The 14,225-nt window shown below is 36.4% G+C and overlaps 2 protein-coding genes across 9 annotated transcripts in view; one reads left to right on the plus strand and one right to left on the minus strand.

The window, feature by feature from the left end:
• Positions 1-9,454, minus strand: part of CCDC146 (coiled-coil domain containing 146) — a 127,146-nt gene extending 117,692 nt beyond the window's left edge. Inside the window, exon 1 of one of the 2 annotated variants that reach the window (XM_081079616.1) lies at positions 9,355-9,454. The gene's annotated coding sequence lies outside the window, so the exon portion shown is untranslated. Of the gene's footprint in view, positions 1-9,235 lie in introns of both variants that reach the window. The other variant, XM_081079615.1, reaches the window with a different exon arrangement.
• A 263-nt stretch (positions 9,455-9,717) lies between these two features.
• Positions 9,718-14,225, plus strand: part of FAM185A (family with sequence similarity 185 member A) — a 112,061-nt gene continuing 107,553 nt past the window's right edge. For 3 of the 7 annotated variants that reach the window (XM_081079555.1, XM_081079556.1, XM_081079559.1), the window contains exons 1-2: positions 9,718-10,395; positions 12,975-13,084. In XM_081079555.1, coding sequence (XP_080935681.1) covers positions 9,969-10,395; positions 12,975-13,084 — 537 coding nt within the window. In that variant the 5' untranslated portion in view covers positions 9,718-9,968. The remainder of the gene's footprint in view (positions 10,396-12,974; positions 13,085-14,225) is intronic. The other 4 variants (XR_013995330.1, XM_081079554.1, XM_081079557.1 and 1 more) reach the window with 2 other exon arrangements.

Genomic DNA, 14,225 nt, shown 5'->3' on the forward strand with positions numbered 1-14,225 from the left:
CTTACTATGTTGAATGTGTTTATTTGCTATTTATATATCTTATTAAGTGAGATGTCTATTCAAAATTTTTTGCCCATTAAAAAAATCAGGTTGTTTTTCTTCCTATTATTGTTGTAAGAGTTCTTTCTTTGTGTATTCTGGATACAAGTCCCTTATCAATATCTTTTGCAAATAGTTTCTCTCAGTCTCTCACAGTCTTTTAATTTTCTTAGCATTGTCATTTTGAAAAGTAAAAGATTTGAATTTTGAGGAAATCCAATCAGCCATTTGTTTTCTTTTATGTTCATGCTTTTTGTATCTTATTTAAGAAATGTTTGTCAAATTCAAGGTCACAAGATTTTTCCCTATATTTTCTTCTAGAAATTTTATAGTTCTAGCTCTTCTATTTGCATCTTTTATCTACTTCAAGTTATCGTATATGGTGTGAAGTAAAGGGTGGTGTTCTTTGGTTAAGGAGGAGGATTGCATAAGGATAGCCAATTTTTCCAACAGTATTTGTTGGGAAATGTATTTTCTTCCTATTGAACTATGTGGCAACTATCTCAAAAAATCAATTAACCAAATTGATGTAGGTCTATTTCTATATACTCTTCTGTCCCACTGACTTATATGTCTATTTTTACATTGTATCAATCATTATAGCTTTATGGTAAGTCTTAAAATGAGGTAGATTAAGTTCTCAAACTTAGTTTTTTTCCAAAGTTGTTTTGGCTATACTAGGTACTTCACAGTTCCACATACATTTTAGAAACAGCTTGTCAAGTTCTATTTTTAAAAAAACCTAGTGGAATTTTGACTGAGCAATGAATCAATACATCAGTGTGGGGTGAAATGCTATCTTAACATTGAATCTTATTTTCCTTGAATATGGTATTTCTCCCTGCTTATTTAAGTCTTCTTTAATTTCGCTCAGTGATATTTTATGGTTTTCAGGAGACAGATCTTGCATGTATTTTATTAAATTCATCCCTAATTATCCCACATTTTGTATGTTATTGTAAATGGAATTGTTTTAAAATTTCAATTTCAAAATGCCATTGTTAGTCCTTAGAAATATAATTGATTTTTGTTACTGACCTTGTATCTTGTGACATTGTGAAACTTTTTATTAATTTAGTAGCTTTATATAATAGTTCTTAGAATTTTCTACTTAGTTGAACATGTTGTCCGCAAATAAAAACAATTTTATTTCTTCTTTTCTAATATATTCCTTTTATTTCTTTTTATTGCCTTATTGCACTGTGTAGGACCCTCCAGGACAACGCAGAACAAAAGTTGTGAGAGTCAACATCCTTGCCTTGTGTCAGGTCTTAAGCAGAAAAGCATTCAATTGTTTATAGTTAAGTATGTTATTAAGTTTAAGTTTTTCATAGATGCCTGTTTCAGGTGGAGGAAGTTCTCTTCTCTTCCAAGTTGTGGAGAGTTTTTATCCAAAATGTTTATCCGAAACACTTTGCTAAATGTTTTTTAAAAATCCACTGAGATAATCATATCACAAATAATGCTGGAACAACTGGACATCCATATGTAAAAGAATGCACCTCAACTTTAACCTGCATCATTTATAAAAATTTACTAGAATTAAGGCATAGGCCTAAATGTAAGACCCAGAGTAAAAACAAAACAAACAAATCAAAACTTCCAGAAGAAAACAGGAGAAAATCTTTGTGACCTTGGATTGGAGAAAGATTTTTTGTTTTTGTTTTTGTTTGTTTGCTTTTTTTCTTAAGACATAACACGAAACCACAAATCATAAAGAAAAAAATAGTTAAACTGGACTTTTTCAAAATTTAAAAGATCTGCTCTATAAGGAATAGAGACAGTGGAAATGTAATGGCTGTGTGCGATGTCAGAGGGATAGTGGATGGGGGAAGGGGTGTTGTCACTGTGTGAGGGATATAAATGATAAATGTCTAACTATTACATTGTTTTGTGCACCTGAAACTAATAAAAAAAACATGCTATAAAAGATATGCTCTTCAGAAGACTGTGTTGGGAAATTAAAAACAAAAGTCACAGATGCAAAAAAACATGCAAATAATGAATCTGAAAAGACTGTTATCAAGAATACATAAAGAAATATCATAACTCAATAATAGGAAATCAAACAGACCAATCGAAAATGGGCAAAAGATTTGAAGAGATACTTCACCTTAGAAGATATACAAATGGCAAATAAGAATGTGAGAATATGCTTACTTCATTAGTAACTGGGGAAATGCAAATCAAAATCACAATAAGATACAACTACACAGTTATCAGAGTGGGTTTTTTAAAATGTGACAACACCAAATATTTGTGTGAGGACATGGAATAACGGAACTCTCACATACTGCTAGAGGGAATGTAAAATTGTACAGCTCCTTTAGAAACAGTTTAGTTATTTATTATATGCACATATTTACCAAATGACCCAGCCATCACACTCATATGTGATTCAAGGGAAATGAAGACTCATATTCATTTAAAACTGTACACAAATATTTATACTGTCTTTAATCATATTCACTCAAAACTGGAAACAACCCAGATATCAACTTGTGGATGTATAAACAAATCGTGGTACATTAATACAATGGAATTCAATTCAAATATGAAAAGGAACAAACTACTGATACATACAGGAACATGGATGAATCTCAAATACATTAAACTAAGTCAGATGGCTATGTGCCATATTATTTCATTGATATGAGTTTCTGGAAAAGGGAAAAGTGTAGGGACAGATAATGGATCAGTGGTTGCCAGGGTCTAGATGTCAGGGAAAAAGGACAGACTACAAAGGGGCATAAAGGAACTTTTGGCAATGATGGAAAAGTTCTATATCTTGATTGTCACAGTGGTTACTTGACTGTATAAAGTTGCTAGAATTCATAGAGCTGTACACCTAAAAAGGGTGAATTTTATTGTGTATAAATTATAACTCAATAAACTTGACTTTAAAACAAAGCAAAGCAAACAAAAAGAACTATACCCTCATAGAGTGCTAAAACTGTATACTATCAAAACAAAGAAAAACATTCCAAAATTAATCAAAGAAAAAAAGCAGATTCTCTACAAAGGAGCTAAATTAGACAGAAGACTTCTCATTAGCAAAAACTGTACTTCTTTGAAGTATTGAGAGATAGTAACTGTCAACGAAATTATTATATGAGAGTTAGGGTAAAATAAAGACATTTTTAGACAAAGTCTAAAGAAATTTCTTAGAGACGAATTGAATATATATAATGGCTCTACTTCAGTTAAAAATGAAACTGAAACTAGAAGGAAAGGGGTGAGCAAATAAATTAGTAAACATTGCTAAATTTAAATAAGTATTGAATATAAACAACAACAACCAAAATAATTATTTGTGTGGCATCAAAAACAAAGTGGTACTAAAATACACATGGCAATAAATGACATGGAAGACAAAGGGAAAAAACTGATATTAAAGAATTCTGTCATTTGAAAGATGGATGAAGATATTGACTGATTAGACTTTCATTAAGTTAAGTGAGTATGCTAAAATTTTAAGGATAATTAGAAGAAAAGAAAATAGCTTTCCAAATTACTACAGAGGAAAGAGGTGAATAAAGAAAAGCATTTAGACTAAAACAAGAACATGAATGAAGAGAAAGAGGAACAAAACAGGCAAAAAAGGTAAGGTTAGTAGAAAATACAAAAAAGAGGGTAAGAATAAGCATAAATGTAAAAGTAATTACAAAAAGTGTAAATGGATTAAATTTACCTGTTGAGACAGATTCTCAAATTAGATTTAAAATATCGAGCTATATTCTATCTATAAAAGACTAGTCCCAAATATTATGTCACAGGTTTGAAATAAAAGAATGAAAATATTATTAGATAAAAATATACATCAAGAAACAGAATGTAATATTAAAGATAAATAGGATTATTATTTAATGACAAAAACATTATCAGGAAGCAATATTAATCCCAAACCCATACATAAATAATAGCATAGCCTCAAAACACATAGAGTTTAACCGGAATTTCTACTCAAAAGATACATCAATGCTAGTACTGTGTGACTGGTTGAAATACTATTGCTACCTTGTAGAAATAGAATGAAGCATTAGCACTAAAAGAACTCTAGTCTAAAGTAAGCTTTTAAAGTGTTTCTATTATAAGTAAACTCTCTGGTTGTAATAAATACTATCTCAGACCACACATACAGACAAATACATATTGCTTTAATGTACAAAGCACTCACATCCCCCTACCTGGAGAATCTTCCTGAGATATTTGTTACCCAGGCAACTTCTCAAGGTGTTTAAAGTGGGGAAACTTGACTCTATTAAATAACAAAGTTTTTTCCTGTACATCATCTGCCTGGAAACAAACAACATGTAGATTTCAAATGGAACTACCTGTATATTCATTAGATGCTTCTTAATACTGTTAGTTATTAGGTTAGATTATTAAGTTTAAAATTTCATATGAAGAATAGAGGTCATAAGATATATTTATACTAAAAAGGTTTTAATTAAGAAATTTAGCAAATTCCTAGGGCTTCCCTCACTTAAGTTGAATTCCTTTGTTTAGGTTACATTTTTCTGAAAACTCTCTCATGCCCTCTGCTGTCCATTTATTGAATATAAATTATTAAAGTAAAATATTCATGGACATTTACATTTAGATGGTAAGAAACCCTCTACCTATTTCATTATTTGAATCAGTCTTAGGAAGCAATATATGCTAAGAAGCAATATATGCTAAGCAATATATGCTAATTTAAAATTTTTAAAATTATAAATGTAAAATATGTTCACTATTGAAAGCACACACACAAAAATGTAGAAATAATTCATTATCTCACTACTTAGAGATAACCATTGTTATCAAGTTTGTGTATTTCCCTTTGGAATTGTTTCTATGGAATATGTTTTTATGTATAATTTTATGTTAAAATTACTATTATTATTACAAAATTGAGATCATACTAGACATACAATTTGGTATTTTGTTCTTTCCACTTAATTTTACTGTGAGGTAATAGAAAAAATATATATGTTGGTCTCTGCCCCTGGCTCCTGAAACAGGGCTTCCGAAACCCTTATAGTTTCCTGGGTGATAGGAATGCCTTTTGTTCTGATGAGGGTACTTTGGGTGGTCTCCTGTTTGGCTCCTGGATGAGGGCTGGTCACCGGAAAGAACAAGCCATGCTTAGAAATCTTGGAATTTTTAGCCCTGACCTCCATTCTCTTGAGAAAGTAGAAGGGCTGAAAATAGAATTAATACTCTATCATGCCTATGCGACAAAGCCTCCATAAAAATCCCAATAGTTTGGGGTTCAGAGAGCTTCCAGGTTGGTGAACATATCCACCCTGAGAGGGTGACGCACCCCAACTCCACAGGGATAGAAGCTCCTGCTCTCAGGATCCTTCCAGACCTCACACTATGTATCCATTAGGCTACTTATCTGTATCCTTTATCATATCCTCTAATAAACTGGTAAATGTAAGTTAAATGTTTTCCTGAGTTTTGTGAGCTACTCTAGCAAATTAATTGAATCTAAGGAAGGGGTTGTGGGAAGCACCGATTTGTAGCCAAATCAGACAGAAGTTGTGGGTAGGGTACGAACCTACTACTTGCGGTTCCTACTACTTGAACCTACTACTGAAGTGGGTGGGAGCAGACTCGTGGGACTGAGCTCTCAACCTGTGGAACCTGACATTATCTCCACATAGTGTCACAATTGAGTTAAATTGTAGGACACCCAGGTAGTGTCGCAGAGAATGGCGTGTTGTGGGGAGAAGCCCCATATACTTGGTGACTAGAGTGTCAGCAATGAATTGTTGTGAGTGTGGCAGTAATGTGAGAGTAAAGGGGACACTCACGGAAGGAGAACTATAGGTTTTCCCCTTACAATTATATTATGGGAACTTTCCCATACCAATGAATAGTCTTCAAGATATAAATTTTAAATTGTTCCATAATATTCCAGATGAATACTAATTTATGTGACTCTCCTATTTTTGAACATTTAAGTTGCTTCAATTCTTTACTATCTTTACTAAGTAACCCTGTAAAACAAAACTCCTTAAACATAAATTTTTTTGAATAGCCCAAATTTTATGTTTACATTAAATTCCAAAAAGTATAATTTCCAAGTCATGAATACATATGTTTTAAGGCAGTTTATGCATATTGCTGAACTGAACACTGGAAAGTTTGTAATAACTTACATTCCCGCCAGCAGTATATGTTTATGACCATAGGAATAGCTTTTTTTTAAACTTAAGATGTAAAAAATATACTACAAGTAAACTCTAAATAAGGGGGAAAAGTTATCTACGTATGATTCTCCATTCATTTGATGAATAATATTTTTCTTCAAAGGTGTCAGGAAGATAGACCTTTTGGTAGAGCAATAAGAGGGCCAGATCTTCTAACTGTGTAATCTTAAACTTTCTGAATTTGCTTCCTCATTTATACTGTGAGAATAATAATATTTGCCCTGCTAAACAGAGTGTTTTGTGAGGATACCCTGAGATGATACATGTGAACATGCTTTGAAAACTATAATGTCATACAGACGGAAGGTAGTGTAGCCACGCCTCTTGTAATTTTACTGCCCCTAGTATTTTTGGCAACTAGAATTAAATAATTTAGTTATTAATTATAGGATATAGGTATAGGCTTTAACTAAATGTTTCAATCGCTTTGGTTGTCACATAGCTTATAGTCAAAGATTTAAAAAGTATGCTAGTCATGTCATGCAAGTTCCTTTACTGGAACTTGCCTGTAAAGCAAGTTCCAGGAGAAATGTTTAAAAGTACACGTTGCTTGAGATAATAGAAAAATAAAACAATAACAGCTTAAACAATGACAATAGTCACAAGACGTCTAGTTTCTGTTTTTTGCTTTAAAAATAACACCACTAACACAAAATTATGAGATATTTTGCAGAATTTTGGTTCTTCAACTCAGCACCCCTCATTCTCACAATGTAATTTTGTGTTGCTGATTTACTGTTTCTTTGTCAAGTGGGAGGAGATAACTTCAGGGCCACAAGGAGAATTTATGTTCGTTTTGCAGAAGGAAAGAATGTCTCAAGGTAGCTGGGATCAGCTGCTGACACCCAGGAGTCTGATATGAAAAAGCGTCATCTATGACTAAAGAAATACAGACTTCTCTCTGTTTCCTGGAACTTCCCCTCCCTTACTCCCCAGCTGCATAAAAACTGCCTACTTTGCTTTTTGGGAGAGATGGATTTGAGAGATCTTACACTCCCATCCTCTCACCTTAACCAAATCAAATCAAACGCTATCTCCAAGCACTGGTGTCTCACTGTTTTGGCTTTACCTGTGCGTCGTGTGCACTAATCTGGATTTTGGAAGGTGATTCTACAACAGTAATATTTTTATTAGTCATTATTGACATGTGGACAGATTTGATACAGAAGTCATTAGACTTTTTAAAATATCAATAACCTTTTAATATGTTAATCTTAATTATCAATCATTTTCAAACTCATATGATCAGAAAAGTAATTTTTCAGTCTATTTAGTTTTATTATGTTTACTTCAAAATAGTAAAAACAATCATTTTGCCACAGACAGTGAAGGTTCAGTGGCCAATTCCATTTACTTGGCGTGTCTCAGAAAAGAAAAAATTACCATAGAAACAAAATTATCTATTAGGGATTCCTAGTTAACCTAAAAATATTTGGCACATGTACAACAACTATGAGTGCATTCTCAACTTGCTTAAACAAACTCCTTTATCAAATGCTTTTTCAAAGTTATTCCCATGGGTCTTCATTAAAAAGACAATTTGAAGATCAGTCTGAATAATTACGACCAAATGAAACACAAAGCCAAGGACTGTACTAGTATTTAGTAGGAACTTGGTGAATCTAAAAGTTAGCACCTATTGTGAGCCTTCACTAGGAGGAAGAATAATAAGGGAGGAAAGACTAAGAGGACAGAAAGGAGGAAAGAATAACTTAAGAAAACACTGAATTTTTGAAAATGTATTGGGTAGCAAAAAAATCTGTGACTCGGGCCCACAATGGACCTTAGCTCAGCTCACTAAGACATTTCTCTATCATGATAGCTCTCAGTAATTCTGATTATTGCAGTTAGCCAAAGGTTGTTTTTTAAGGCATTCAATTTCTGCACTTGAATTTTATTAAACGTCCTTGTTTGCAGTGTGTCTTTACTAAGAACTTAGGGAATAATTTATAGGAGGAGGAAATGGCACAGAAAGGGAGAGAGAAGCAGGAAATGAGGAAATAAATCTTTTCCATTTTTAAAATTACCCACAGAATAATAAAAAGTAAAGTCATTTAGTGCAATTCCTCATCATCTTAAGGTTGAAGAAACAGGACCAGGTGACACACACAAACCAGGTGCAGAGGCAGGAAAATAATCAGTCCCATGTTCTTCCCATTGCACGATATTCTCTCTCTCTCTCTCTCTATCTCTCTCTCTCTCTCTCTCTCTCTCTCTCCCTCCCTCTCCCTCTCCCCCTCCCCCCTCCTTCCCTCCCTCCCTCTCTCTTTCCCTCTCCCCCTCCCCCCTCCTTCCCTCCCTCCCTCTCTCTCTCTCCCTCTCTCCCTCCTCCCTCCGTCCTTCCCTCTCTGCCTGCCTCTCTCTCTCTCTCTATCTCTCTCTCTCTCTCTCCCTCCCTCTCCCTCTCCCCCTCCCCCCTCCTTCCCTCCCTCCCTCTCTCTTTCCCTCTCCCCCTCCCCCCTCCTTCCCTCCCTCCCTCTCTCTCTCTCCCTCTCTCCCTCCTCCCTCCGTCCTTCCCTCTCTGCTTGCCTCTCTCTCTCTCTCTCTCTCTCTCTCTCTCTCTCTCTCTCTCTCTCTCTCTCTCTCTCTCTCTCTCATTTTAGCCCTAAAACCGAGGATCATTTCTAGTTAAAGAGATCGATACGGCTGTCAACACAAGTCCTGATCTCTCAGCTTTTCTTTTCGTAACTTAGAGGCAATGTTATCCCTAAAATAAGAATAGAGTACTTTATTTACACTGCAATTTCGCAGCCTGTGCACCGCGTTCGAGTCCATTATCTGATTTGATCCTTACAAAAACCCTTTGAGGCAAGATAAGGAAGGTATTATTGACCTCATTTTAAAAGCGAGCAATTAAAACCCAGAGACGTCCAATGACTGGCCTAAGATCACTTAAGAGTCAGAAGGAGGCAGGACTCTACTGCTATTGCTATATTTGTTGTCAAAGAGGGAGTTCACTCAAAAAGTACCGATCTGGCTCTTTATCCTCTTACCTTAGAGATCCTCCATCCCAGGGTACCCCGTTCTAGTTTTGTGAGTTTTGGACCTAACCTCCCACTGACGGTACTCCTAGTTTGCATCTACTTTTCACCTTAAAACTGCAGTTTCTTACCCCTTCCCTTGATACTGATCCTTATTTAGGCTATTTTTCTCTGTAGGTTATGGCTTCTAGGGTCTCACTCCAAAGCTCCACCCTCTCTAAAGAAGTCGCGTCCTCGGTATCTAAGGAAACCACACAGCCTTGCTCACTTAGCCCTCTCCGCTCTTTCCATTGGCCAGCTGGATGCCATGTAGATTTTTCTTTCCGTCCCTCCAATGGCTAATGGCGTTGAGGCAAAGAACGCGCGCCTTCGGAGCAGAAGGCGACACTTGCTCTTACTACCTGCGCATTGCTTCCTGGGATATGTAGTTTCTGAGCTGCCAGGAACTCGTCGCTTTTTGGCTCCCTTTAGAACTACCTATCCCGTGGGCCTTTGCGAAAGGGGAGGTCGGTAGGCGAGATGTCCGGTCAGGGTGGATACTTAGAGCTTTTGACATTTCATGCTGTTGAGGCATGAGCGGCTGAGGTTTAAATTGAGGGATATAGTGAGCAGTCTTGCTCTTACTTCAGCAAACCCTCGCAAATGTCTCCCTTGTGACTTGAGCGGGCACAGTGCAAAGTCGACTGGCGGTGGCGAGACTGGGCTGTGAGTGAGGTGATCAAAGGGAGCGCGAGAGGGGCGCGCCATGTTCGCCCCTCGCTGGAGCTGGGGACTCGGCTGCCTCCGGCTCCGTCAGCTCAGAGTGTGGGACGGCGAGGCCACCGGGCGCTGGGCGTGTCGGGCTTGTGAGGCCCGGCTATCCGGCGTAGGTGGGGGGCCCGGGTCCGAGCCTGGCCCCGCGCACCGGACTCCGAAGGCGTGGGCGCTGCTGGTGAGCCCGTTCGGGCGGCTGCGGGCGCGGCTCCCGTGCCACCTGGCGGTGAGGCCCCTGGACCCCCTTACGTACCCCGACGCCGACCGCGTGCTGGTGGCGGTGAGCGGACTGAAGGGCGGGGCTCAGGACCTGGCGGACCTGCAGGTGAAGTACGACGAGGCGCGGAAGGAGGTGGCCATTGTGTCTGACACCATTGACCCCCAGGCGTCCGTGGAGGTGATCGCGCCCCTGAAGTTTGGCAAGTGAAGTGACGTTGTCACGGGTTTGGGTCCCAGGGCACACCCAGGACCTCCTCACATTTGGCGGAAGTGCACTTTTAATTGGTCCCTTTGGATCTGACTTTCCAACCTAATTGACCGTTGTCCCTTGCGGAAGCTGCTGCTTTTTTCTGTCCTACTTTGAGTTTCCCGGTAGTGGTTACGAATTAGTTTCCCAATTATAGACATTTAATGAATCGAATGGAAACATGATTTGGAATGTTCTTTGTGAAATGACATTTGTGTGGAGCCCCTTCACGTTCTCCTTTGGCACTTTGTTCCTGTTTCTGTCACTCATTGTACTTTGTCAATAGCAGAGTGGTTTGTTTTGGGGGGTTGACTTTGCTTGATAATCCCTTCAATGGTGTGTGGCTGTCCATCCACATTTCCTCCTGCTCACAGCCTGGGGGTCTGTCCCCAAACAGCCCTGCCCATTGGATTTTCCATTTCTAACGTGGACCAAGTGTTTGGTTTCCAATGGGCACCCAGTTTCTTAACTGATGCGTCTCCATTCATTTTGGCCTAAGTAAATTTTCCGAGAATGGCAGGTTTTAAAGAAAAACACATAGTAAGACTAAGTTGAAGTGGAAAACTTCAACTGATAATGCCTGCAAAATGTGTGTCCTAGGTGTTTGGGTTGCATGTTATTTCTCAAATACAAGACAACACTTACGTAGGAAAGTCTCGCCAGGCTCCCTTCCTTCTTGGGACTGATATTGTTGATGATCATAACAGCAGCCTACACTTCTATGATGATTTTTTCAATCCTTACAATTGCTCTGTAAAGTAGATACTGTTATTGTCACAGTTTCAGATAAGGAAATTGAGATACAGCAAGTTTCATAAAGTAAACATTTATTGTGGGTGAGCAAATAGAAAAAAAAATCCATGCCTTTATGAAGTTTATATTCTAGTAGGAGTACATCAAGAAATATGCCTGTTTGCGCTCAGAGATAAAGTGGAACTGAGATTTGAATTGACTGGAGTCTGCTTAACCACTATGCTTTATTGCTTCTCAACTTCTAACTAGCTTAGGTGAATAAGAGACCCTGACCTCAAAATGTAACAGTCTGGGGTGGGGAGGAAGATCTGCCTTTATGTTATTGTAATACAAAGTAGACTAAGTATTGTAATAGAGATACACCAAATTTTATGGCAGCACAAATAAAAATGGAATTACCTGTGTTGGTGATCCCAAACCTCGTTATTTATTGATTCTACTTTTTAGAGCCAGAACCCCATTTCCAGTTCACTGTTTCCATGTGTCCATCCCATAGCTCCTGAAATCAGTGTAATTCAGTTTTCTTCATACTTAATTATTCATCAAGTTTGTCGATACTTGTTTCAGTGAATGGATGAAAGTAGGATTACTGTCACTCAATGTCTAGCCTTAACTTCTGTACCTGTCTAATGAGGGTAGAGTATATTTAGAATCTCTTTTCCGTTCTCCATGTCTATCAACGCTGTGTTAGGTCAAGCCTTAGGTTGTAACACTACTTAACTGGGTAAAAATTTTGTAGTTACACTTGCACCCATGTAAATGTGGGATAAAATTTTGTATTTTAGATTAATCCCAACCAAAATATTGCTATTATTTTAAATCTTTATAGAGACTGCGACATATTCAAGAAATTGATTTTTATGCCATAACTACTGAATTTGTGGTGTTGCACCCCAGTAGTTTGTGTTTGGGGCAACATAGTGTTTGCTTCTCTAGTCTAGTTTAGGTAAAATCATCAATATTTATTTGAATTAGGTAGTAAATGTCAGTGTTTTTTTATTTTATATTTTTGTACAGAGACACTTAAGATTACACTTTAAATTGACAGCCAAGGATGCCACCTGTGACTCCTTATTTTCCAATTTTTTTAAGATAATACTGTTATTTGTCCACAATTTTGAGGTTTTAATATCGTTTAGTACTATGTTTTTCAAAGTTGTTCCCATTTTTCATTACTGAAAATACCTTTTGATATACCTGCATGGTAATATCTTTATTTCTTTAGATATGAAAGGTTAGAGATAGGACTTGAAATACTAAGTCATGATCATATATACTGATCATGCTACTCCTGCAAAATGCTTTTTAATTTGGGGGAGGTTTGGAAACAAATTTTTAAATCTTAATGAATATAAGAGAGTAGTCTAACTGACTCACCCAGTTTACCATAATGACTGTTAAACTTGCTGTATTCTTACTCGAACTCTGTGTATGTGTGTTTTTTTCAGTGGGAAAGAAGCTTCTCTTTTCCCAGGAGTGCCTGTAAGATTAGGAGTTTCTGACCTCCCTTACTTCCCTCCTATATTACTTTCTCTCTTTAGATGATACAGGCCAATGAAAACTACTTTATTTCTAAAAACTGGCAGAAAAGGGCATTACATTTGGTGTTGGCATGGTGGAGACCCCTTACCTTTAAGGAGAGACTACTGACAACTATGCTCTCCCCAGGGCTCAGTAATTATGGATATAACTGAGGAGCTAGATTTCTAGGGGGTACTAATATGCTTTGGAGCCCATTAACCATGGTACTAACTTGTTTTTTTCTTTTTTCATTTCTAGACTTGAATATCAAATCATCAGGGTCTGGCTGTATAAAAGTCCAAAATATTGAATGTGATAATTGCAATATTGAAACTGAGCAGGGGACTAGCATCTTACAGTCTATTAAGGTATAAGCACTTTTCTAATTTTGTTTCAATATTATTTTTAAAACAACTCTTAAACCATGAACTGCCATATCAAACTAAAGCTATTATTCTGAGTACCATTTTGAGAATATTGAGTATCATTTATTCATTACTCAGAAATTACCTGCAAAAATTTTGCATTGACATTAGTTCTGTTCTGAAAATACAGAGGTTGTAGCAACTTTGAAGGCTTTTTCTCATGTTCCTTTTAGATTTCATTTTGAAGTATACATGAAAATAATAGTACATTTTAACAATATTAGATTAATCACATTTTTAATGTACCAGGTAGCTCATTACTTAAGGATTAAGTAGGTATTTGTGATAAACAACAAATGATTCATCTTGTTTTGTAATAACATTTTTATATTTAAATTTTTTAATTAAAATTTTTTGGTAAAATTATATAGGTTTCAAGTGTAATATTTAATTTTCTTAAAATTAGATTGGTCTTAGCTCAAAATGATTTTAAATACATCTCTAATAGGTTTTAGATATCCTTGCTAGAACTGGTACTTCTTATACTTGCATGTTCAAAGCACAACAGTTTTGTTAACTTTGGTGGCAGGTAACTTTGTTGAAGTGAAGTCAGTCGTCTTTATTTCATAATTGCAAAACATTTTTATTTTTAGATTCATAAACTAATTAGAATAATTAATGCATTTAAACATTTTTACATTATTAGTTTTGTTCAAATCACTCTTATTTGCATACCTGCCTTTAGCATCTGTCCACATGTAAACCATTCCAAATAAATTTAGTTCCACCAATATCATAAAAGATTAAAGGATACTGTAACATGTCCTTTTTCAGCACAATGAGATGGTTCAGGTTTCGATAAAAGATTGCACAGTGAAATCTTCATGTTGGATGGTTACCTGGATGAAAATGCTATAGTTCCTTTTTTCCTTAGAAATATATAGTTTACTCATCAATGCTTGAGTTTCAGAAAATTCATGTAAAATATTGTCCTCTGAAGACTCAGAGTCTTATTATTTTTAAATTTTTATTTATTGGGGTGACATTGGTTAGTAAAATTATATAGGTTTCAAGTGTACAATTCTATAATACATCATCTGTATATTGCATTGTATGTTCACCACCCAGATGAAGATTCAGAGTC

Source organism: Rhinolophus hipposideros (assembly GCF_964194185.1).
Source record: "Rhinolophus hipposideros genome assembly, chromosome: 18".
Taxonomy (NCBI): domain Eukaryota; kingdom Metazoa; phylum Chordata; class Mammalia; order Chiroptera; family Rhinolophidae; genus Rhinolophus; species Rhinolophus hipposideros.